The sequence below is a fragment of the Ambystoma mexicanum genome, chromosome 4q (genome assembly GCF_040938575.1).
Source record: "Ambystoma mexicanum isolate Mex_15411 chromosome 4q, UKY_AmexF1_1, whole genome shotgun sequence".
Taxonomy (NCBI): Eukaryota; Metazoa; Chordata; class Amphibia; order Caudata; family Ambystomatidae; genus Ambystoma; species Ambystoma mexicanum.
The window spans coordinates 437682299-437707593 of NC_090928.1; the positions used below are offsets into that span (position 1 = coordinate 437682299).

Genomic DNA, 25295 nt, shown 5'->3' on the forward strand with positions numbered 1-25295 from the left:
TTGGCTTCCCCTGCGTCTGGACGCAGGGGTCGGGTAGCTGTTCACACTCCCTCCTCTGTTTTCGTTGTGGTTTGTTGGGCGACCTACCCACCACAATATGGATGTGGTCCCGTCACCACTTGGTCCTGGATTCCGCTTTTCTGGTTCTCGGGTTTCTGTTGGATGTGCTGGGCATTGGTGCATCAGATCGGTGGTGTTTACCTACTGGAAAGTCATTTGATATGCGGCTTGTCCGTGGTCTACCTCTGCAAGGCATGATCACCTTGGGGCGGGGGAGCTTCCCCTCTGCACGCCGCGCTCTGCTTCTCCATAATTCCACTTGTCTCAGTTAAGTACACGTCTCTTCTTAAATTGCATCTTTTTCCAGGCTGGTTTGTTGCTGCATTGCAATCTGCCAAATATGCAGTGCCCATATTATTCATGTAGCAGATGATCCTATATATGCTACTATTTTCTGTCTTAGGTAGTTATTCACAGGAGCGGTAGTTATTTTCCCCTACGGGGGAGTTTCTCCCAGTGCTGTGTCACTTGCCCAGACCCCTAGGCAGGATCATGCTTAGCAGGCTCACATCTCTAGAGTCAAAGGGGAGACTCTGCCTCCCCCCCGGCCACATACATTTGATTTGTGACCGGTTGTATGTCTTTCAGCCCTACTTGGGCTATTTTCCTATTTCTCTGCTGTGTCCTTTTTTGAATTTTTTTTTTTTTTTTTAAAGTGTATTTTACCCCTGCTTGGGTGTGTTGAGACTCTGTCCTCTTCTCAGCTGGATACAGTTTGTCTCCACTTAAGCCTGTCTTTCACAGGCACTCAATGTGGCTCTGTCTGTAGACTATTCCCCTGGCTTGGGCTTAGTCCCTTTCTGTATCGTGGCTGTATCGTGGTTATCTTCCCCCCTGCATGTTGCTCAGACTCTTGCCTCTTCTCTGGCTTACCCCGACCTAGAGTACGTTGGCTTTTGCCCCCTCAGGTTATGTTGTTGTCTAAGCTCCTCCTGGGGTTTCGCATTTCCAATCCTTATCCTGGGTGTTCTTTCTGGCCCGGTTATGACTAGTGTGGTGCTGTGGACCTTCCGGGGTTTCAACTGACAAGTCCTCCCCCCACACCCCCCAACCTCCTCCTGGATCTCGGAGCGTCCTGCGTACCTGGCTTGCAGTTTGACATTCCTTGTGGATGGCGTCACAGCGACTCATTCTCTTGCCTCAGTAGAGGTGTATATCTACAGTTCTTTCCAGCCTGCTGGTTGACCACCACTCTGGCAGTCACTTAACTTCTTGGTGTGGCACTGCCAGACTCCTTGCCTGGCTGCAGGAAGCAGTGCTCTGTGGGCTTTCTTGCTGCTCACTGCTCCAGACGGACAGCGAACTATCTCCTTCACTTTGCTTGTTTTATGTCTGCCACTGAAATCCGAGGAGGCAAATCATTGGCTCTGTGAGGATGACTGCAACTGGGCAGAAGCCTGGCCATTTGCAACTTTGTTAGTATTTTGAGGTTGTTCCCAAACAGCCAGTTGAAGACATTGGCTGTTTGAGGAAGGGGAGGGTGGCACTTAAACTTACGAAGGGTCGGCCAGTTCTCCAAGGGCGTGGTGCGGGACCAGAGGGGTCAACCCATACTAGGTGTTGCTTAGTGGGCCCACCTCTTGAGGCCCAAAGGGGCTTGCTCACCTTGGGAGACGGAAAGCATTTTTGTCAGGTTACAGTAGCAGAAAACTATTCACTAGGCCATTCCTGTTTCTTGCAAGCTTAATGTGTCAGAAGATGGCTCTATACTGCTTGGGGCTGTATAAAACTTTTGTAGCTGCTGTATTTCATACCTTAATTTTGCTATTGGAAATGTTTTAGTTGGCATGAAGCACACACAGCAACCATGACTAATCAGTGCAGTTCTCGTGCTCCGCCACTTGCAAAGCCTTTATGTGCATAATACGACTGACTAGTTGGATCAAAACACTTTAAAACTATGTACTGATTTGTTAACCTCTTATCCAATCTTCTCCCCGGACATCCGGTAAAACCTTGGCACCTCAAAGAACCCCAACCCCAGACCATCCTTCTTGATGACAATCCTTATATGCCCAACCCACCTCTACTATTAACTACAAGACATAAAGAATGGTGAGGAAGGATAGCTCAGGGGCAACACATTTGTCTTGGAAGCAAGACCATGCAGAGCAACACAGGTTTGAATCCCGATCCTGTGCTTAGAAACCACTGTCTGGTATTAAGCATGTTATAAAAAAACGAGACCATGATTTAATAATTATAAAAAAAGTATTTGAGTACATTGGGCTCCTTTTGCAGACTGCCTGTGCTAAGATCGATTAGAATGTATCATTGGTGTACCTCAACACTATATTTGAGCCATTTAAGAGGGATAAGGCTGGCTGCTTGCCTGTATGGATTAAGATCTGAAAGAAGAATCCATATCGATGGTTTTAACTGACAACCATGCCTGGCTGCCCTGTTTGCAGAGAAATTCTGGGAGTAGTTATTGGTAATGGAACAGCATAATGCTACTGAAGTTTCAGCAGTTGCATTCGCTGTAGGAGGGCTGATGGAACCCATGTTTTGCCATAACATTTTATTCAATCTAAAAGCATTGGCAAGCTCTAGTAAAGCCACATGTACTAGACTGCGCCTAACGTTTATGTATTTATCATAGCATTCAGCAAATAACAATTATCCATTATAGAGAAACCTTTTTACTAAAGCCTGCCTGCAGATTTGGATAGGATTCGTCAGAACTTACTGGTTCCTGACAGGGAAAATGGCAGCCTCCCGCTGCTCGGGGGGGATTCAGACTGCAGGATTTACCATGAGGTAAACTGTTCCCTGATTTACTGGGAGGCCCCCGATTGGCTAAGAACTGCCCCCCCTGCTAGTGCAGGCAAACTATCTTCCCGGTGCACATTCCTCCAGATTCTCTGGATTTTTCTATCCTGCAGCAGACGTTCAACCTTCTCCCTTTTCACCATGGGGGGGGGAGGAGGCAGGGAGGGGAGAAGTGAACCAATGTTCCCATCTGTTTTGGGGAAATGCAGTGCCAAAGGAATACAGTTAAACTAGAGACCGCTCGACCAAGTTGCTCGCAAACAAATTAGTTACTGGAGTCTCATGACACACATCTGATCTACCAATATCTATGGTGGCAGAAAGTTTGGTTGATCTTAACCATGGACAACCAAGCTGTGCTTTAATGAAGTGAGTTTAGAATTCAATCAAACTGAAGCCTGCTTTTGAATTGTTCAGTGAAAAATTACTGGGAGTTGGGGACTGTTTCGGAGCTCTTAATTTGTGTCATCCCCAATGAATATCACAATGCAGTAGATTTTAAGAGCTTTTGATGAAGTTCTGAATCTTGACTTGTTTACTATACAATTGAATAATTGTTCAAATGTGCCATCCAGGTGCCTTTACTTCAAAACAGGTTCCTCCATAGCATCAATGCGGTGATCACATGACCTTTCATTGATTTGGTGGGGGAATTGCTTAAATGTGTATTTTGCATATTGTGAAGCGAGTGGGATTATACCATGATTGCATGTGACGAGACTGTGCATAATTTAGTTAAGACAGCATTATTTTCTTTTCTTGTGGAAGTTTATATGAATGGAAATACCAACTAAATTCTTTGTAATAAGAGCGCCTCCTCATTCATCTGACTAAACAAACGAGTGCTCTCATTTCAGAAGTCCCTTAGTGGGCTGCCAGATTCCGGTGTTTAAGAGCCAATGACTTCTTGTTCCTCATTGTAGCCCCTTCCTGACTCCCCAAAACCCCCATATTGTGTTTTCATATGGTATTCCTGACCATTTAACTTCTGGACACCTGTAACGATTGGAAGAAAATAGAAGTGCCACCCCCTGCTAAGCTGATAGGAAGGTCTACCCACTATCAGAACAAGTGGATTTTTTTTGCTTGTGACTTGAGGGATGTCAGTAGAAGCTAATTCCTTACTATGCTCCGGGGAGGACTTGTTATGTTTAATTGCTGAGCTAGCTGTCTGAGGTCTCCAAATTGAATCTCGTTGTGCCTACCAGAATTCTGTGACTGCAACCTTATTGCTTCAAATAGTGAAGTGCTGTTTGCATTGTGCCAAAACCCACCACACCAACAATGGGATCTCCAAATGCTCTGAGCACTCGCTCTTAAATCATGTGTGCGCTTAACTTAAGATATATTACTTTTGTGGAAGACCGCATTTGCAGCGGCCAGTGCTTCTGGTCAGAGTGGGCTAGCTTCAGGGTTTCTGACTAAGTCTGAAGTTTTGTAAATGACCCTGCTAAAGGTGCACATTGGAGTAAGGCTGTGGGCCACTAAGGGTTTTTCCCGGCTGGAATATAAACTAAGAATGAGACACCATCGCAGACTAACAGTCCTAGATAGATTTATTAACATCAAACCAAGTACTCAGAGGGAGACTCCACATGTTTTGCTAATGCCCTGACTTATAATCTTCCGCTGTGCTCTTTAAATAGTTTATTCAGCTGAGTTAGCATGACATGTAAATAACACACGGTCATTGGAAGGTAAATCGCTGGCAGGGTGAACAGAGTTTGGTGAGTAATTGTAGTGAAGAACAAATAGGCATGCATGGAGAGACTTAACATGTGTTCCTTCCTATCTTTAGCCTGAGGTTGGGGGGAAAGTCTCCACTCCTGCACTCGCATCCTCCAGTCCCCGCCATTCCTCACGTGATCAGGAGGTTGTAAAAGTCTGGGAAACACATGACCCGAATTGCCCCAGTTTGGGCTAGGAGGTTGTGGTATCCGGACCTTCTGGACATGTCCATCTGCTCTCCAATACGTCTTTGACAAAGAGAGGACCTTCGGGTTTTCCATCCAGAGGTCAAGGCACTTGGCCTTCACTTATGGTTTCTGAGAGGCGGAGATGCAAGGATTGGGATCTCCCAGATGACGTAATGGAGCTTTTGCCAGTAACAAAGTCCTTTTACCTTTGTCGTTGGAAAAAATTCTGCAGCTGGTGCAAACACAAGAATGTAGACTCTTTTCTATGCAAAACACCAGGAGTGTGTACCTTTTCTACTATCCTTAAACAATCTGGGGCTCCAGTTGGAACAATTAAGGGCAATTTGGCGGCACTATCTATCCTTAAACGCTCATCAGAAGAATGTTCATATCCTTTCCTGGTTCCAGTTTGGAACCTTAATCTGGTACTAAATCTTGTGTGTGTGCACCCTTTGAACCTTTACATTCATGTCCATTAAGGTTAACCTTTAAAACCATTCTTTTTGTAGCATTAACTTCAGCCCGTAGAGTGAATTGCAGGCACTCACCTAAGCCACCCTTTACTATCTTCCACAAGGATAGGTTTGTTCTCAGGGTTAAGCCTTCATTTATACCCAAAATGAATTCTGATTTTCATGTAGGGCACAACTTTGTATTGCCCACTTTCTATCCTCCGCCTCATCCTGTCAAAGAGGAGAGATTACATCGATTGGATCCACGCAGAACTCTGAGCTTTTACATATCTAGACTATCCAAACTTTGTATTGATGCACAGCTTTTTTTATAGGCTGTGCAGGCCACAAACTGGGTTAGGATGCGACAACAGACCTTATCCAGATGGATCATTCTGGCAATTTCTAGAATGCGGGGGTGTAGAAAAATGATTTGAGCAAATGAGAAATTCCTCTTTTTTGTAAAGGGGGCTGTTAGAGGAGTAAACATTTAGAGCAGCAAGAAGTCCCCACTAGCTACCCACCTCAAACACGCTATAGTTGTAGGATTACCTACTCAGACAGAGATAATTAATATCCAATTACATGTTCAGGTAAAGCATAATATCAAAAGAGCATATTTATATATCTCAAACAGTTTATATTTTAGTATAAAAAACATATAAAACAACCAATACATGCAAACGTAATTCAAAGAGTAACACAGAGGACAAAGGAGTGGGATAAAATCCACACTTTTAACTGTTTCTATAACAAATGCAGATCTAGTTCATGTGCATTGTTTGGTTACGTGATGTTAGTAACAGTGAATACGACGATGACCAGATATTAAGAAAGCATGGAATAACCATGTCTACACTCTAGTGTGTTTCTGGGGAATAGTGACAACACTATTATGGTCTAAATTTCCTTGGTGGTGTGCCAAGACCCGTCTTCAGGACGCATGTGGTTTAAACAAAAATGGTCAATTACACTTGATGCACGGAACCTGTGCATCAGTGTCGGACCTACAAAAAAAAAATAAAATGTCTTCAAGCTATGTTGGCAGTCACATGCACATTGTGAATTAGAGAGTAGGAGTCCTAACCTTTTTTTCAATTTCTTTTGGGTGTGGAGGGCAAAATAATTTTGGACATTCAGTGGAGCCTATCAATAGATTTGGCATCTGGATGAATGCGCAACTGTAAATAAATGAGTACACTTGTGTAAATATGGATGTTAGATATTTCCATCTCTGTAAACACCATATTTTTGCAATTGGGACATGTGTTAACGGATACATAAAGTGATTACCGTTTCAAATTAATGATGATGATGATAAAGCAGGTAAGTGCTGGCTTGCAGTGAGAAATCAGATTCTTGCCTGGGCAGCAGACCATGGACTACATGTCCCACCCAACATCACGGTGTTCTAACGGAGACACAGTAAAGAAATGTGTTGCGTATTAGCGCCATATCCTGTTTTGTATTGCAAAAGCTGATACAATACTGAAATGTCACGAAATCGTACACTTACTTCAATCACTGTAGGCTTCGTGTCGGCGTATTCTTAATGGATAAGTTTTGTCCCGTAGCGTGGTACCGCTGCTGCTGTGATCGATTTGTTTTTATAAAACCTGTGAAATCGGATGAAGATTCACAGCACTGATTAATGGAACAAACAGGGCAACCGCACAATGCCAACACGACAGTGGCAACCCCCCAGACCAACTGGTAATACCCATTTTTCATTTAAGCTCACTCTTTTGAGTAATATAGAAATCAGCGTGTTGAGCAAAGGTTTATCGTTTGTCCCTACCAAAATAGCTGATCAATTCACGACTGAAATGGAAATAAGGAACTTTTTCAGATCCTTAAGGCTCAAATGTTTTTTCTGCAATTTCAAAGATGACAACACAACAGGACTGAAATTACCTTCTTCCTTTACACAAACGTCAAATATAATCTCCTTGAGATCCTCACTTTTGAAGAAAAAAAATACTAAGAGAATTACAATATCTCTTTAAAGTGAAAAACCAACATAAAGATAACATGACAAAGGCAGAATGAATGGCCTTAAAAGATCTAGGAAACATCTTTCGTTGTGAAACCGGCAGAGGCATTGTATTATGGGACACTGTTCGGCAATTCGTAATGAGACTCCAGACAAACCTCTTGTTGACCACTTTATAGAGGTTAAACATACCTGTGAAGACGTCTTCTGGTTTGTAATACAGACCACAAAAGTCCAAACACAAGGTGGCAATTGGGAACTGTCCCTTAAAAAAATTGGAACAGAAATGGATATACAATCTAAAAACTGCCCAGACCGGATTAAATATATCGGTTGAATGGAATTTGTTTGTCCATTAAAATTCTGCTTTGTCCTCTTCATCCATTCGTTATATTACGTAGGGGATGGAATCATGCTATATGTTCATATATGCATTATCGATGGGACACTGTAAGATGGAAATGAGAACTTCAGTTCTAAGATTCCTATCTGGCAAGCTTTTTCATGCATAGCAGGTTTGTTTATTTGATACAGCACGAGTCCAAAACCCTCAGGTAGCTGGGCGCAAGCAATACAAGAATACTTGGGAACTTAGTTACAGAACAGTGCAAGAATACTTCGGAACTTGGTTACAGAGCAGTGCAAGAGTACTTAGGAGCAGGGTTGTGGAGCAATACAAGGACAGTTGGAAAAAAAAAAGGTTAGTGTATATGCATAGTTGCAGAGCAATAGGATCATAGCAACGGTGAAAGTCATAAGGGGGGGGAAGGTCCTGTTTCAATGTCATTCTCGAGCATGGGGTCTGGCGTGGATTCACATGCTCATGAATATTCCCCGTCAGGCTGGGAATCCTCGGTAAAGAAAAAATCGGTATCAGTTTAATTTCTGATTGGTCTTTCTTAGTAACCAATCGCTGGTCTCTGGGTCATACTGCCCCCAGCCAATGACTGCCCTCTCCCTAAGCCCCTCCCCTGGCAGCCATCCTCAGATTTGTACCGCACGTTCAAGTGTTGGGAGTCTTGTGCTTTAGCTCTCGAGCTTTTACTACGTTTTGCGATTTTCTTATTTTTTTTTTAATAAAATTTCATTATTTAATATTGACCCCCCCCAAGTTTTTTTTTTATCAGTGAATCGAGCCTCAAGCTCCACCGTTTCTACTTCTGATCAACGGGGACCCGTTTTGGAATTTTCTACACCCCTCAAGGGTGAAGGTTCGTCGCGCTACGCTGGACAAGAAGCTCGACACCCGGACCCAAGCTGTTCAGGAACTGCCCTGGATGCAGATTGCAGAATGTTTTCAAGGAGGACGAGCATTTAAGATGTCTCTACTGCCTTCATGAAAACAAAACGCACGTGGAGAAGGTCTGTGCGTTTTTGCAAGAACTTGTCGGAACGGACTGAGGGATCGTCTGGAGAAGGGCCCAGCAGGTGAGAAGTCCGATCGGTCTTCTAAGTCCTATGAGGGCGCCCCGGCGACGGGGTCCCAACAGAAGGCAAAGCACCGCGAGTACGCAGACACTGGGAGCGCAGAAGGGTCGGGCTCCTCGGCTGCCAGGCAGGGCGCGCTTTCACCGACGCCATCAACCATGAGCCAACACTCTGGCTCTGGAAAGAAAAAATCCGAGAACCCGGGTAAGCTTCTGGAGAAGCCCCGGTCGATCTTGAAGACAGCCGAAGGGGAGCGAGGCGGTGACCCCCACCCCCCTAAGGTGAAGGCTTCAAGCACACCCAAGGTGCTGAAGGCCTTGATTCACCCGGCAAAGGCCTCTATCGAGGGAGTTGCGGCGGCCCTCGCGAAGCCTGTGGAGGCTGTGCCAGTGGAGGCGACCTCAGGGCCCAGAGTTTCCCTGCCACCACGGAGGGAATCCACTTTTCAGCCCATCGATAAGACCCCTGTGAAGACCCCGGTGGAAAGAGGGGGGGCCTGGTGGCCATGATTGCTTTTTCAGCTCTGCCCTGAGGAACAGAAGGAAGGTTTCCTCTATCAGCAGCGCGAGGCCAAGAGGAAGACGGTCCTCGCATTGCCATTGATTGACGATATCTGGGAAGAGGGACTTGCTCTCCTGAAGAACCCGTCCACGACGCCTGCCAACGGGGATCGGTACGAGAAGTACCGGGTCCCCGATTCCGCCCCTTTGTGCCTTAGGGCACAGCCATCCCCGGATTAGGTCGTTGTGGCGGCCAAGAAGAAGACAGCGGGGGCATCATCCTCAACTGCGACCCCCCCCCACCCCCCCTGACAGCGAGGGAAAGAAGCTGGATGACATGGGACGATGAGCCCTCTCGTCTGCGGCGACGACAATTAAGGCAGCCAACGCCTTAGCGATTGTGGCCCACTACGACAGGGAGTTGTGGTACAGGATCGCTCCCCTGCTGGACTTCCTACCGGACAAGAGGTCGGAGGCACTGGTGATCCTACAGGAAGGTGAAGGGGCGTCAGACCATGCCATAACGGTGGCCACGGATATCGCCGACAGCGGATTCTGCCAGTTGGGCAACTGTTTGCCTTGAGCCATCCCCGCCGTCAAAGGCAGTTGATTTCCGCCAGGACGTGCAAACCAGAGTTTTTGACATGCCCTTCGACGGGAACATCCTGTTTGGAAAAACAGTGGATGAGTAACTTCAGGCCAACAAGACCGATGCAGAGACGGCTCGGGCCTTGGGAGTGTTGCAGGAACGCCGGCCCCCCTTCGTAACGCCAGAGGCAGACAGGGTGCCGCCAAGGAATCTGGCAGCGGCACCTCGAGGTACCGCCAGGCGGCCCGCTCCTCGTCGCAGGAGGCCTGCAGAGGACGCGGCAAGTCAGGAGGATCTAGTCGTCGCCAAGGCGGCAAGGCCGCCTCCAAGCAGGACTGAACTGGCCGTAGCATCGGGCCCCCACCGGAGCACCCCGGTGGGAGGCCGGCTGGTGAAGTTCGTCGGCGTGTGGGAGTCCATCTCCACTGACCGTTGGGTGCTGGATGCCCTGGCCCAGGGGCACACTCTCGAATTTCAAAGAAAGTGCCCCCGCATTCCTCCCGTGGCCAGGAAGGAAAATCACGTCCAACTGTTAGCAGTAAGGGTGATGCTCAAGAAGGGTGCCATCGAGCTCGTCCCGAAGAGGTTCCGGGGCTCCAGTATACTCAAGGTACTTCCTCGTCAGAGAATCCAGGCGGTTGGTGCCCCATCCTGGAACTGCGGCGGCTAAACAAATACATCAAGGCACAAAAGTTCAGTATGGTCACCCTCGGCACGTGCTGGGACAGCTGGAGGTGGGCGACTTCTTATCGCTGGACTTTGAGAATGCTTACTTCCACATCCCCATTCTAAGAGGACACCGAATGTTTCTCAGATTCGTAGTCCAAGGGCGGCACTACCAATTCAAGGCCCTGCAATTCGGGCTGAAGTCGGCACCCAGGATGTTTACCAAGTGCCTTGCACCAGTGGTGGCACGGCTGTGCCTGCGGGGGGGATCCACGTCTACCTCTACCCGGACGATTGGCTCATCCGTGCAAGGACAAGAGAAGTCGCCATCGAACACACAGCAGAGACTGTCCAACTTCTCTCAGATCTGGGCTTCTCCATCAACTACTCGAAATCCCACCTGGTCCCGTCGCAGGTCGCACTGTTTCTGGGAGCCAAGCTCGCTACAGTGGCACGATTGGCCTCGCCGTTGGAGGAGAGGACGAAGGCCATCTTTGGCAAGGTGCAGCGCTTGCAGGCCACGGGCGTGGCTAGGGTGAGATCCATAAAGTCCCTGCTCGGAATGATGTCCTCATGGATCTACCTTGTGCGCCTGTGCAGGCTACGGATGCGTCTTCTACAAGAGTTCCTTGACGCCTGTGGGATACAAGCGATGGGCAGCTTCGAAGACAGGATCCCGCTCAATGAGGTTTTCCGCCAAGCGATTAGATGGTGGGGCACCCGCGTGCATCTCGCGGCGGGCAAGGACTTCCAGACCCCGGTACATCAGGAGACGGTGATGATGGACGCCTCCCTGGAGGGATGGGGAGTGCACACCGGAGATCTGCACGCGAGAGGCCTTTGGCTCCTGGAGGAGAGGTCTCTCCACATCAACATCCTGTAACTCCGAGCGGTGTCTGGGCCCTCAGGTCGTTTCTCTCGTCCCTCAAGGCCAAGGTGGTGAGGATCTTCACCGACAACACCACCACAATGTTCTACATCCGCAAGCAGGGAGGCACCAGATCCCCAGGATCTGTGGCACTGGGCAGTCGTCCAGGGGATGTTTCTGGTGTCCTTCCATCTAGCAGGAACAAAGTACGTCATCGCCCGACTCACTCAGCAGGGAGCTGCACTCGTGCCACGAGTGGGAGCTGCGTCGGGATCAAGTGGATCGACTTTTCCAACTATGGGGCAAACCCCAGATCATCCTATTTAGGACTGCGACAAACTCCAAGTGCCAGAGGTTCGCCAGCAGGTTTCCCCAGCTGAGGAGCATGGTCGATGCTTTCTCGTTCCACTGGGACGGCCTATTCCTGTATGCATTCCCGCCGTTGCTACTGCGACTCGTCAACCAACGCGAGAGGTACCAGTGCAGGATGATCCTCGTTACACCGGCATGGCCGAGACAGATCTGGTTCCCGAACCTTCTGGACTTGTCAGCGTTCCCCTCCCGGCCCCCCAAGTCAGGCTGTCGACGGACGCAGATCTTCACTCCAAAGAAGGAGGCTCCATCCTCCACCATGACCCGGAGTCTCTGAACTTGCAGGCCTGGCTGCTGCAGCACTAGAGTTTGGAGGATACGATATTCCGGCGGACTGTAAGGAAGTGCTTGCAAAGGCCAGGGCGTCCTCAACTCTAAAGTGCTACGGTAACAAGTGGAAGAGGTTCTCTGTCTGGTGCCGCGCACAGAAGATTAACCCTCTGCGAATTACAGCTCCTCAAGTGTTGCCGTCCCTGCTATCGCTGGACTAGCTCATGCTTCCATGAAGATCCATCTTGCAGCGATTTCCCGTTACACCAGAACTTTGGGACGGTCATCCCTGTGGTCTCATCGCCTGGTGAAGGAATTTATGAAGGGACTCTTCCGATCATTCCCGCCCATGAAGGCTCCAGCACCGGCGTGGGAGCTCAACATGGTGCTGACCAGGCTCATGGGGCCGCCATTCGAGCCTACGCATTCTGCACCGTTGCAATTTGTCGTGGAAATCAGCGTTCCTTGTGGCCATCACCTCTGCACGACGTGTGGGAGAGACCCAGGCCCATTCCTGCAAGCCTCCATTCGTGACTTTCCACAAGACTAGGGTGGTGCTGAGGATGCATCCCTCCTTCATGCCCAAGGTGCTGTCGGACTTCCACCTCAACAAGCCCTTGGTGTTGCCAGTTTTCTTCCTGTCGCCGGCCGAGAGGACTTTGCACTCTCTGGATGTAGCTAGAACGCTGAAGTTCTACGTGGACCCCAGAGTTTTCGGAAGACATTGCAGCTTTTTGTGAACTTTGGACCTGTGAATCAAGGGAAGGCCTTCTCAAAGGCTTCCATTTCCAGATGGCTCTCTGGCTGCATCATGCACTGCCATCGGTTGGCAAACCGACCGTTGCCCGGCTGTCTGAGAGCCCATTCGACCAGAGCGATCGCTGCTACCACGGCGTTCTTGTCTGGTGTGCACCTGCTGGACATCTGCAGGGCTGCTTCGTGGAGTTCGACGCACACCTTCACAAGATTCTACTGCATCGATCGGGATTCCAGGGAGGAGTCCAGAGTTGGCCAAGTAGTGCTGCGCAACCTGTTCGCCTGAAGGTGGGGCTGGTGAGGAGGTAAGAGTTGCTTAATGTTGAGTTTAGGTAATGCTTAATGTTGAGCCTTGCCACCTCCTGTGGTTGTGCATGTGTGTACTGCTATGTATTCTGATACTCATGAGCATGTGAATCCATGCCAGATCCCATGCTGGAGATGGAACAAGTTACTTACCTGTAACTGTTGTTCTCCAGCATGGGTCCGGCATGGATTCACATGTGAACCCTCCCTCCTTCCCCTCTGCGGCTCTTCACTTGGTCATACTGCCACTTTACGTGCTACCAAATCTGAAGATGGCTGCCAGAGGAGGGGCCTAGGTAGAGGGCAGCCATTGGCTGGGGGCAGTATGACCCAGAGACCAGTGATTGGTTATTCGTAGAATGACAGGTCAGAAACTAAACTGATTTTTTTCCTTTACCGAGGATTCCCAGCCTGACGGGGAATATTCATGAACATGTGAATCCATGCCAGACCCATGCTGGAGAATAACACTTACCGGTAAATTACTTGTTCCTTAAAGTAACTCTCATAGATCTGTCAAATATGGGTATTATTAATATCAACATGCAATGAGTGTTGTCCTGTTATTAAAACTGCCATGCATGTCTTATTTAACCTCTTAAGTGCCATTGAGGTTCCCCCCCAGTGCCAATGGGTTTTTTTTAAAATCGCGGTATTCACCGCCCAAACCCGCCAGCATTTCCCCCCCTCAACCCCTTAAGTGCCACCGACGAGCCGGCTCGTCGGTGGCGACATGGAGCGGTTTTTACCGACGAGCCGGCTCGTCGCTGGCATTTAAAGGGTTAATAGTGGACATATTGTTTTGGAGTATGGTGACATTCTAAGATGGCACACTCCTGTGTCTTAGAGAACCATCCAGTATGAGGGCAATCGTGCGCCAGTCCGTTCTGTCTAGTGCTCTGCAGTCACACACGGAAGCAAATGACTGTACTAATCTGATATGCAATGTAAAGGCAGTCCATCGCTTTCCACACCTCGCTTGAAACACGAGAACCACTACTGGTGTGTGGAGGTAAGCGTGTGACTTGTCCAGAGCCTTACTCCGGTATTTTCATCAGAATACACCGCTGACTTCCATTAATCGGTGCTGTGAATCTTCATCTGATTTCACAAGTTTTATAAAAACCTCGATCATAGCAGCTGCGGTATCATGTATCACGCTATCGGACAGAACTTATCCATTAAGAATATGCCAACACGAAGCCTACACTGATTGAAGTGACGTTTTAGTATTGTATCAGCTTTTGCAATACAAAACAGGATATGGCGCTAATACGCAACACATTTCTTTACGTTGTCTCCGTTAGGACACCGTTATGTTGGGTGGGACACACAGTCCATGGTCTGCTGCCCAGGCCAGAATGTGATTTCTCATTGCAAGCCAGCACTTTCCTGCTTTCTCATCATTAATTTGAAATGATAATCACTTTGTGTTACGCTCACCTGGTATCCACAGGGACGCCACCCAGCCGGCTTACTCGCTGGTATGCTTATCAGCTTTGCCCTGATGTGGTCTGCGGGGAAGGTTCTGCCTGAAAATACAGGACTGTTCAGGACTGACCGACTGGGGTAAGTATCCTCCCTCCACACCCGTATGATTGTCCCTCTGGCGCCCTCTCCTCACCTTGTAGTACAATTGGGCGTGCTCTCCGTCCTGCCTTCTTTGCAGGGGCGTGTTGTCTTTCATGGGCGAGTGCGGGCCAGTTTCTTCACTGACGCCGGCCCGTTTGATATTGTTCAGGTAGGTCTTATTGCTGTTCTTTAGTTTTGTTGCTATCCTGCATGCCTTTTTGTTTAAAATGTCTTTTTTCTCCCTTAGGTATGCGGAGCTTCAGCGCGGCAAACTGGCTTGGTTGAGCCCTGCTGGTAAATGATGGCGCATTAAGAGCGCTATGATGCGCTATGATGCGCTATGATGCGGTAAGTAAGCGCTATGCGCAGCGCTGCGAAGTCTTGCCTTTGCTAACCTGTGTTTTCCTTCCTTGTAGGTCGCGGTGTTCTTGAGCGCGAGTGGAATGTCCGGAGTGGTGCCAGCTGAGAGGCGACAAGCCAGGTAAGCCTTTTGAGCAGTTCGTAATTTGTAAATGTCTCTATTGTTTTCTGTAATGTTGCCTCGATCTTCCTCTTTCAGGTCTTTCTGTCCGGGAGGCGTGCAGATTCGAGGAAGCTGTTCTCAGTAGCTGCGAGTGTTCAAAGATTTGTCTCCTTGCAGGTTCTGCTTCTCTGAGGTTCGAGGGAATAGCTGGACACGGTGAGCGTCACGTTGCAAGCTGCAAAGTAATGCGAAGAGTGTTGTCTTGCTTGGGTGTGGTTTAAATAGCCCCAACGAAATAGTCCAGGTAAAGTAGTCCCTAGGCTACCACACCAAAACACTAGATCGCATAGCTTGGTTCTTAGGAACCAAGCTATGTGGATGCCTCAATGTTGGCTGACAATACAAAAAGTAGTTCCCAAGCACATTGTTTTTCATGGTGTATGAGCCTGGCGCCATAGGCGCCAGAACTGGCCCCATGAGGGCTTTTGAATAGGATGCCAGGCTCTAGAGGCCCGAGTCCTGACTCCACCTGGCCAATGGGTTTGCCAGAGGGGGTTTTGGCCGAGGGTTGACATTATGTATCTGTTGACACATGCCCTATTTGCAAAAATATGGTGTTTACAGAGATGGAAATATCTACCATCCATATTTACACGAGTGTACTCCTTTATTTACAGTTGCAGATTCATCCAGGTGCCAAACCTATTGATAGCCTCCATTGAATGTCCAAAATTATTTTGCCCTCCACACCCAAAAGAAATTGAAAAAAGTTTAGTAGGACTCCTACTCTTTAATTCACAATGTGCATGTGACTTCCAACATAGCTTTTTAAGACATTTAATTTATTTGTAGGTCTGACACTGATGCACAGGTTCCATGCATCGAGTGTAATTGACCATTTTTGTTTAAACCACCTGCGTCCTGAAGATGGGTCTTGGAACACCACTAAGGAAATTTAGACCATAATAGTGTTGTCCCTTTTTCCCAGAAACACACTAGAGTGTAGACGCTGTTATTCCATGCTGTCTTAATATCTGCTTGTGGTCTTATTCACTGTTACTAACATCACATAACCAAACAATGCACATGAACTATGTTTGCATTTGTTATAAAAACAGCTAAGTGTGGATTTTATCCCACTCCTTTGTCCTCTGTTACTCTTTGAATTACGTTTGCATGTATTGGTTGTTTTATATGCTTTTTATACTTCCTTAATAAACTGAGATATATAAATTAAAATATGCTCTGTTGATATTATGCTTTGGCTGAACATGTAATTGGATGATATTAATAATCTGTCGGTAATCCTACAACTAGTGTGGTTGAGGTGGGTAGCTAGCTAGTGGTGACTTCTTGCTGCTCTCATTTTTTTTAGAATGCTACCCGTTCGCGGGCAAGGATCCTCAAGAAGGATTAAGGGCCCATTACACCCGGGGTGTGGCTACCTGTACAGCCCTGCAAAGGGGTGTACCAATTAAAGATTTGTGAGGCAGCTACATGGTACTCACACGTTCACCAAGCATTACTGCCTTGAGTCTTCCCTCGACCAGGATGGAAGATTTGGAAAAGCTGTCCTCCATTCGGTTCATGGAAACCATTGAAAATGTAATTCTTAACTCCCTCTACCAAAACAAACACTGCTTTGGGAGTCTATCAAAGATGAGGAATACGTGGGAGGACACAATCTACTCGAAGTCACCCCTAGTAACTTTCATTCGACTGGATGTTCCTCCCACGTATTCCTCATCGCCCTCCAAGCCTACTCCACAGTAGAATTTCCCATGCTATTACAGCTTTTGTTCCTTCAAAGTTTAGTACGGTCAAACCTGTGTTTATGCAAAAGTGAAGACAACTGGTGGTGTCCGTGCCATATATACTTTCGATGACATCCTCCTCGAGACAGAGGTCCTCTAGGGACATCTAGTTGACTGCATCTGCCCAAAAAAACTTTTTCCCAAGCAACTGAAGCTGGATATTGATTATCAAAGATGAGGAATTCATGGGAGGAACACAGTGGAAAGAACGTTACCAGGGGTCTTTGACTGGAATGCGAAAAACTATGGTGGAAGGGGAACAGTCACTGCAGTGTCTCTTTTCACAGACAGACCAGGAAACAGAATTTTCGTGCATAAGTGGGAGGAAGGAAGGATAGCTCTGGGACAGCGCGTTTGTCTTGGAGGCAATACAATGCAGCGCAACACAAGTTTGAATCTATATCCTGCACTTATTAAACCACTCTCTGGTATTGAGCGTGTTATAATTGAGTAATAGTGTAAACCAAATAAAGAAAAGAATCGAGTGCAGTCCTAAATTGTGGCTGGTTTTCAAAGTTGCTTACTACTTCATACTTTTGCCCACAGGAACTTTTAAAATGTTCATCTTACTAACTCATTTAGTTTAATTGTTCTCCCTTGCAATGGTTCCAAATGTACCTGCAGAATTGGGGTTTACACCAGATCGTGAATATTGCAAGCTGGCTTTATTTGGAAAAAAGCTGCAAGAAAAATTATTTTCTGATCTTGTAATAACTTTGACCTATTCTTCTCTTTTTAGTAATCTATGCCAGCAATTATGACCATGTTAGCGGACCATGCAGCGCGTCAGCTGCTGGACTTCAGCCAGAAGCTGGACATCAACCTTTTGGATAATGTTGTGAATTGCCTTTACCATGGAGAAGGCTCACAGGTAGAGTTAATCAGACTTGTGGTGGCATTGCTTAAAAAGCTGCCCTATTGTCTTGTGTGCAAAAGCTTATTTACAAAGTGTGATTTTGATTGCTGAATAATTGGCCCTTTTTGCTGGAGAATGTTCTTGCTGCTATTAAGGCTAGATTTAACTGTTGCCATGACTGTCAGAAGGTACACATAGTTCCCAAGTGCTACTGGAAAAACTGACCCCAAAAGGTGTCCATCTTTTAAATTGCACGATTGTTTAATGCTGTCCCTTGCCACCTATAAGCCTAAACGATGTACATGTAGGGGAGATGACGCGAGGAAGGACACAGCTTTAGGGGTGTTTGGTTATTTACCCATCTATCGACTGCCCATGGCAATGCGAATCCTTGGGCCAATCCCCACTACGTACCCTTCACAAAACACATCTTCCTGAGACATCTTTGAGCTCATTCTATAAAGCAGTTAAATCCGGCTTCAGCCTGTTTTTTTTCTCTAAGCAATCTCTTCCGTGTTTATGACTTCAGTGCAGCTGTTAATGGCTACTAGTTTAATGGAAATGTCTTAACCAGGTGTGCCTACCGCCACTTGATTTGTATCTCTTCCTTTCACTGAAGTCCTGTTGAAAATACTTGCACGTAAAGCCAACCCTTTGAGCTTGAGCTATTGGGTAGGCATTTTCCAGATACTGCCTTTATATGCCCAGTCAATCACGCCATTTTCTAGCTATTGCAAAGTTTTGTCAAAGCAGTACCATTAAATTGGTGCATAGCAAATGCCTACACCAAAGCCCAACTGTTGCCTTTGCTTGTTCATTGTGGTGTTAGTGTAAACTGGTGTGTACATCACAAATTACCGGATTAGAAATCTGGTACTGTTACACAAGGTAACACAGAACCTCAGATCTGAGCAATCATTTTATACAGGTTCTAAAATCAGGATTCATGATTTTATTCTGACTGGGAGCTAGTACAAGACTTTTAAAGCTAGTAAAGCGGATATCTCCCTTGTAAATTTGGCATGGTTTTCATCCAATTGGTGTAAAAAAGCAATCCAAATAATGAATAAACAGATTACTTTTACATAGAGATTCAACATTGAAATCTGACATTAGCATGTGCCTGCTAGTTGAAAAATCTGTTTGCACACCTCACGTTTGTCTTACTTTGCTGACTATTCGGTTGATAACTTGGTGTCTAACGTTCTGCCTTAAAATTAGTTTTTGCTTTTACGTACTGCCATGACGGGGGTCTGGCGACAAAGGTAATGACCAAGTGATAGGTAGCAAGAACTATATCTTTTTCACTTTTCTCTTCACTGCCATATTAGTCTCTGCTGCCTCCTCCTTCTCTACCAGCGTGTTCTCATTCTTGGATATAGATACATAATGGGGTTTTAAAAGGAACACCACATTGTTTTGCAGTTTTGGATGAGTGCTAAAGTGATCGCTAATAGGCCAGTGTAGCTGGAGTGGACTAATTGGGTTATGAGAGTCTTTGTGAGTTAGAATCAAGTGCTTCACATCTTTTTAATGGAACCCTGTATCTCATATGTTTAAATGAGAGACTCCTAATGACCCATATTCTTAGCCCCCCGCGCTCTGGCTAGATTCCAACGCAGCATACGTTTTGCAATAAGTCAAAAGCACCACATTAGCTAGTCGCTTCACAGCATTGCATAGAACACATTTTACTAGTACCCATCTAGATTTTTTTATTTTTTATTATTGAGTTGGTATGACATTGAAATCGTTTCACAATATGAAACCAGCCACCATACTGGTTTGGACAAAAGTCCTTATTGTAACTTTTTGTTAACGTTAGGTTCTTTTTAGTTTACATTGGTTGGGAGAGGCAACTGGCTAGAACATGTTGCTGGACGGCAGGCTCATTTGTAGGACCTTCCGAAAAGCACCCAGACTTTTTCTTTCTGTAAGAGTAGAGCCTAGAAACATAGACCGCTTAAATGTTGGTGTTCAAATAAAGTTTATTTTTATTTTTATGTTTCCCCTAAAGTGTCACCTTGTCCATAGCCTGATTCTGGCTTACCACATACCCCACCCTGTTTCCAGACAGTTGGGCTTGGGCTGCTCTGTCACGTCTACCACTGTGGGAACCTGGTGAACTTAAGGGTCAGGAAGATGCACCTGCTAACCAAACACCAGAATTACGGATGTGCCTAATGCTTGTGCCCTTGTGCTTGATTGATGGATCAGATCGTTTAGTTTACTTGAAATAGAATTTGGTCTCCTGAAAAGTGAGTTATGGCAAATATTTGATTGTCCCAGCTTTGAAAATGAGGTGACGTATGAATATTTGGGTCCTTCCTGGGGATACATTTTGTGATCCCATTGCCATGCAAATTACTTCTGATCCCTTTGCCTCCCACAACCAAAACACCTTTTGCCTCGCTTTTCCTCCATCACTCATCTCCAAGCATCCCATGTCTCAATTCACTTTACTAATTTGCTGTCCTCTGCAACCGCCCATATTCCTACATCCTGTCCCCTTTCCTCCATACTTATGGGACATCTCTCCGTCCTGTGGTACGGGACCGGAGCACTTTTGAAAAAAGCATCCAAAAAAGTGTCCTTCCTCTCTTTCTGCGCGGGGCCCGGCACGCTGCCGTAATCCCACCCACCTTGGCTCTGCATCGCCCATCAGTCCTTTTCTCCGCTCGTTCGGGACTGGACGCACTTGCATCCTCAGATTTTCTTCCCTTTTTTCCTCTCTGGCTCTCGCTAGCGATTGTGTTCTAATCTGTCGTTTAAACTATACTTTCCAGACTGTTCGTTTCGCGAGGGCGGATCCCCATCCTCTTTGCTTAGTGCTTGGGTCCGGATCACGGTTGGGACTCCTGTTTTTACTGCGACTCCCTTTCTGTCGGGGCACTTCGTCGGTTGGAGCGGTGGGAGGAGGTGTTCCGACGAACTCCTCCACGTTTTCAGGCTTTCATCGACGAGAAGAAAAAACGCCTGGTATGTTCTTTACTTTTCAGAACACCCGAGTCGGGGGATACCTTTCCAGGTTCCTCTCGGGCCGGGAGGGGCGTTGATCGCTATGCCACCGGGGTTCGCCCTGAGGTGCCAGTTGGGCCTAATAATTGTAGTGGAGTTATCGCCGAGGGTCTCCGTAAGGGGCCTGTGGATACTGGAGCACGCTCTGAGGCCCCGCCTGTGGGGGCTGTTTGTAGACCCAGTTCTACTGAATCGTGGGATACGGAGCTCGCTCCGAGGCCTCTGTCGGCTTCCCTCAAAAATAAGACCGGGGTGTGCCCCGAGGCCTTGGTGGGGCTTGCTGTTACCGAACGGATGTTTGAGTCCCGCACGGATAAGGCTGTTACCGGACATGGGTCTGAGGTCCCTCTTTCAGAGGCTAAAGTTACCAACATTTCTGAGGCCTGGCAAGGCCTTACCGGTGATGGCCGTTTCTCACCGTTCCCGTTCTTGTGGCGACACCAGATCTGTTGAGGGGGCAAAGAAGGAAAGCTTCTTTTACCCTCAAGGCTGAGGTCCTTCCTGAGAAGGCTGATTTGGTGGTTGGAATGTTGCAGAAACCTTCCAGGCCTCACAGTACCGTCTCTGCCGAGGTTCCTTATATTTAGGCTAAAGTTAAGACCCCTGATCCATTGACGGGGACCCCTGCCTCACTTCCCGCAGTTCCCCTCAGATGATGACAAAAGGGTGCTCGTTCCCGCCACGACCACAGCGGCCATTTTGGGTGCTACCCCTACAACTATGCCATCGGCCTCAGGTGTAGGGCTGGGTTCCTTGGGTAAACATAGAGTCCCTTGTGTGCATCCTTATCGGCCAGTTTGACTGTAACGCCTGGATGCCTCTTCCGCACAATGTTTTGTTGCCTGCGGCGTCGGCACCTTTGATTTATGTGGATATGTCGGTTGAGGGGCCTGTGTGGCACCCTTCCCAGTTACGTCCCTCAGGTTCTGAAGCAGTCTCCGGAGGAGGCCTTTTTCGGTACTTTTCAAACTTTTAATGCGTACCGACCCCATGAGAGAATATTTCAAAGGGCTTTTCAGGGAGATATGTCCATCCGCACCTCTGGCTCCACCTGTCATTGGTGGATCCGCTGGCGCCTCCCCGACTCTTCCGCTTTTGCCCCCATTGTCACCCTGTGTACAAGGCAGCGCCTGACATGGTTCAGCAGGATCCTGACCCATTGGATGAAGCGCAGGGCGATCAGGACAACGAGGACCTGCCCCGCTCTATTAGAGCTTTTCATGACCGGGTACTGGACATGATGTGCTTCTTAGATGTTCCGGTGCCTGAGGCACCCGCGCCGCAGGACGGTGTGGTTTCTGGGGCCTTCACTCTGTCTCCTTTGGAGCGTACCGGCCTGTTCTTGCAGAAGGACGTCCTGGCCGAGGTCCGCAGGGTTTGGGAAAAGCCACACTCTGGACTTTTTGTCAATAAGAAGATCGACTCGAGATACAGGCTGCATTTTTCGGAAGAGGTGGCCTTGTCTTGTCCGCCACCCCCCCCTTCCACAGTGGTGGCCGCGGCCACTTTGCAATCCAGGCCTGCAGCATCCTCTTCCACGACGGCTACTCAGGTTCTGGGAAAGGAGGACAACCTCCTTGACTCCCTTGGGAGGAAAATCTTTGCCAACTCGGCCTTGCAGCTCAGGCAGGCCAACGCCAAACTGGTATTAGCAGGGGCTAATATGCGGATGTGGAAAGGACTGTCTGAGTTTGAGGAGTTTCTCGGTCGAGAAGCTGGAAGACTTTAAAGGGGGCCTATCTGACGCCAGGGTCTTGTCACAGGATCTTCTGGAGGCTGCGGCTCATCACGTAGACACCTCGGCTCAGGGCCTTATGCTGGGGGTTGATACCTCCACGGCAGGCGTGGTTGCATGCAACTAAATTCTCAAAAGAAGTTCAGGACAAGGTGTTGGACTGTCCGTTTGATGGGATGGAGCTCTTTCATGCTACAACAGATGTAGAGCTCACCAAGACGAAGGATAGCACTCAGGCAGCTAAGTCCTTGTCGGTCCTGGTTAAGACTCCTTTCAAAAGCCAGAGACCGTTGTCGCAAAGCCTTACCTTCCTCTGGTTTTAGGGGCTTCCTCGACCGAAAATCTCAGAGTGGATACCCCTGCGGGGAACAACCGCCGTAGGCAACAACGGACGCAGTTTTTCTTGCGTTCCTCAGCCGCCTCCTCAGGTTCAGGTGGCAAAGCCACTGATAAACCTACTAAATGAGGGTTTTCCGCACTCGCACGAAACCCCGGTGGGCGGACGCATTGCGTCTCATTGGGAGGCGTGACGGACCATCACAGAAGACAGATGGGTCTCGTCAGTCGCTCGGGCGGGCTTCCGCTTAATTCTACCCCCTACCTCATCCCTCAACACTCCTTTTCAGCTGTCGGGCTCGCCCTCCCTCAAAGCCAAGGTTCAGAAACTTCTGGACCTCAGAGCTGTGCAACCCGTTCCCCTTGGGGAGCGACGGGAGGGCTTCTACTCCCGGCTGTTTACGGTGCCCAAACCCAACCAGGCTGGCCTGCGCACCATCCTAGGCCTTTCCCAGTTCATTCTTTTCCTACCCCAAGAGAAATTCAAGATGATCACGCCAAGCCAGATATGCTCCTCCATGCAGATGGGCGATTGGCTCAGTGTGGTTGGATCTTCAGGTTGCGTACATGCATATCCTGATTTGGAACCCACACAGGAGATCTTTCTGCTTCTCTTTGGGATAGGAGCACTTCCAGTTTCGAGCTCTTCCTTTTGGCCTCAGCTCGGCGCCGCGTGTCTTCACAAAAATGTCGGTGATTGCAGCCCGTCTTCGTCTCCAGGGTATCCATGTGTATCCATATTTGGACGACTGGCTCTTACGCAGCCCTTGTCCGCTGGCAGCAGCGGGCTATCTTCTGTCTCTCCTTCAGCTCCTGTTCCATCTTGGGCTGTCGGTGAACTGGCAGAAATCTTCCATGACTGTCTCGCAGGACCTGATTTTCCTGGGTTTTCGCCGGAACACGGTCGACTGCAAAGTGTACCTGACCGGGTACGGAATAGCGGATCTGTTAGCCACGTGTCAGATGTTTGCGCAGTCAGATAGCATGTCTGCCTGGTGGTTCCAGTTGCTTCTGGGCCTCATGGCCTCGTGTGTGCTGGCTCTTCCTCTTCCTCTTCTCAAGATGAGACAGACCCAGATGGCTCTCCGGAGTTCCTGGCGTTAGGCTTTAGACCCGGATTCCAAGCTGATAACTATTCCGGATTCCATGAGTGGTCCTGGAATGGTGCTCATCTCAGCAACCTTTCGGTGGGTGTGGGGTTTCAAGACCCAGCTCCTATGGTGACGATCACGACAGACTCCTCCCTCCTGGGGTGGGGTGTGACGTTGGATCTTCTACAAGTCTCGGACCTCTGGTCGCCTAAGGACCAGCTCCTGGACATAAATCATTTGGCGCTTCTGGTGATCTTTCTAGCGCTCAGGGCGTTCAGACCAGTCATTGCCAACAAGGTGGTCCGCATACGCACGGACAATGTGATGTCGATGTATTACATCAACAAGCAAGGGGGAACAAAGTCCCCCCTCGTGGACCCGTCCATCCAGATTTGGGAGTGGGCTGTGCTTCATGGTGTCTGGCTGCTTGCGGTGCACATCCCGGGCCAGCTGAATGTCACAGTGGATGCCCTCAGCCGGCGCACAGTGGTCGGCTACGAGTGGGAGTTGAAGGCGGAGGTCCTCTCATGGAACTTCTTGCGTTGGGGCACACCAGAGGTGGATCTCTTCGCTACGGCGGTGAACAGGAAGCTTCCTCGGTATGCTTCCAGAGGGGGGCTGGGAGCCTCCTCTCTGGGAATGCTCTCGAGATTCCATGGCACAACCTGAGAGCTCATGCCTTCCCGCCTCTGCCTCTAGTCCATCGAGCAATATGGAAGCTGAAGAATTCGGTGAACTGCTCCCTTCTACTCATAGCCCCCTGGTGGCCGGCCAGTATTTGGTTCTCAGAACTTCAACACCAGTCGGTGTATCCGCCGACCAGGTTCCCAGTGACCCCCGATCTTCTTCATCAGGGGGAACAGCAGATATGGCTCCCCCACAATCGCTCAGCTTGGCGGCATGGTGCCTGAGTTTAGGTCTTTAGAGCATCTTAACTTTTCTACGGATGCGTATTATCCAGGCAGCCAGGAAACCCTCGACCAGATCCCAATACAGGAGTAAATGGCTTAGGTTCTGTCATTGGTGTTTGGGAAAGCAGTTGGACCCAAGGATGGCTACGATTGACACTGCGCTGTCCTTCGTGTCCTCCTTAGCAGAGTCGGGTGTTCACGTTGTGTCCTGCAGAACTTACCTCTCAGCGGTCTCTGTTTATCTTTCTACAGACCAATGTTTCTACTCTTAGTAACTCAGTCGTCAAGAGGCATTTTGCAGGCTTGACACGCCTCGACCCTCCAGTTTGTACCCGCCGTGGGACCTAAATGTAGTCCTGACGGCGCTGTGCCATAAGCCTTTTAAACGCATGGCCACGGTGGACCTCAAGTACCTATCATGGAAAGTGTCCTTTATGGTCGCCGTTACGCAAGGCGGGTGAGTGAGCTCCAGGCCTTGTCAGTGGAGCATCCCTTCTTGGTCTTTCACAAGGGCAAGGTGGTCCTACGGACAAACCCTGCCTTTCTACCGA

General features: G+C 48.3%; 1 protein-coding gene across 2 annotated transcripts in view; it reads left to right on the forward strand.

The window, feature by feature from the left end:
• The window catches only part of XPO1 (exportin 1), a 1118801-nt gene that overhangs the window by 105579 nt on the left and 987927 nt on the right, over nt 1-25295 (forward strand). For both annotated transcript variants that reach the window (XM_069608010.1, XM_069608011.1), the window contains exon 2: nt 17537-17668. In XM_069608010.1, coding sequence (XP_069464111.1) covers nt 17543-17668 — 126 coding nt within the window. In that variant the 5' untranslated portion in view covers nt 17537-17542. The remainder of the gene's footprint in view (nt 1-17536; nt 17669-25295) is intronic.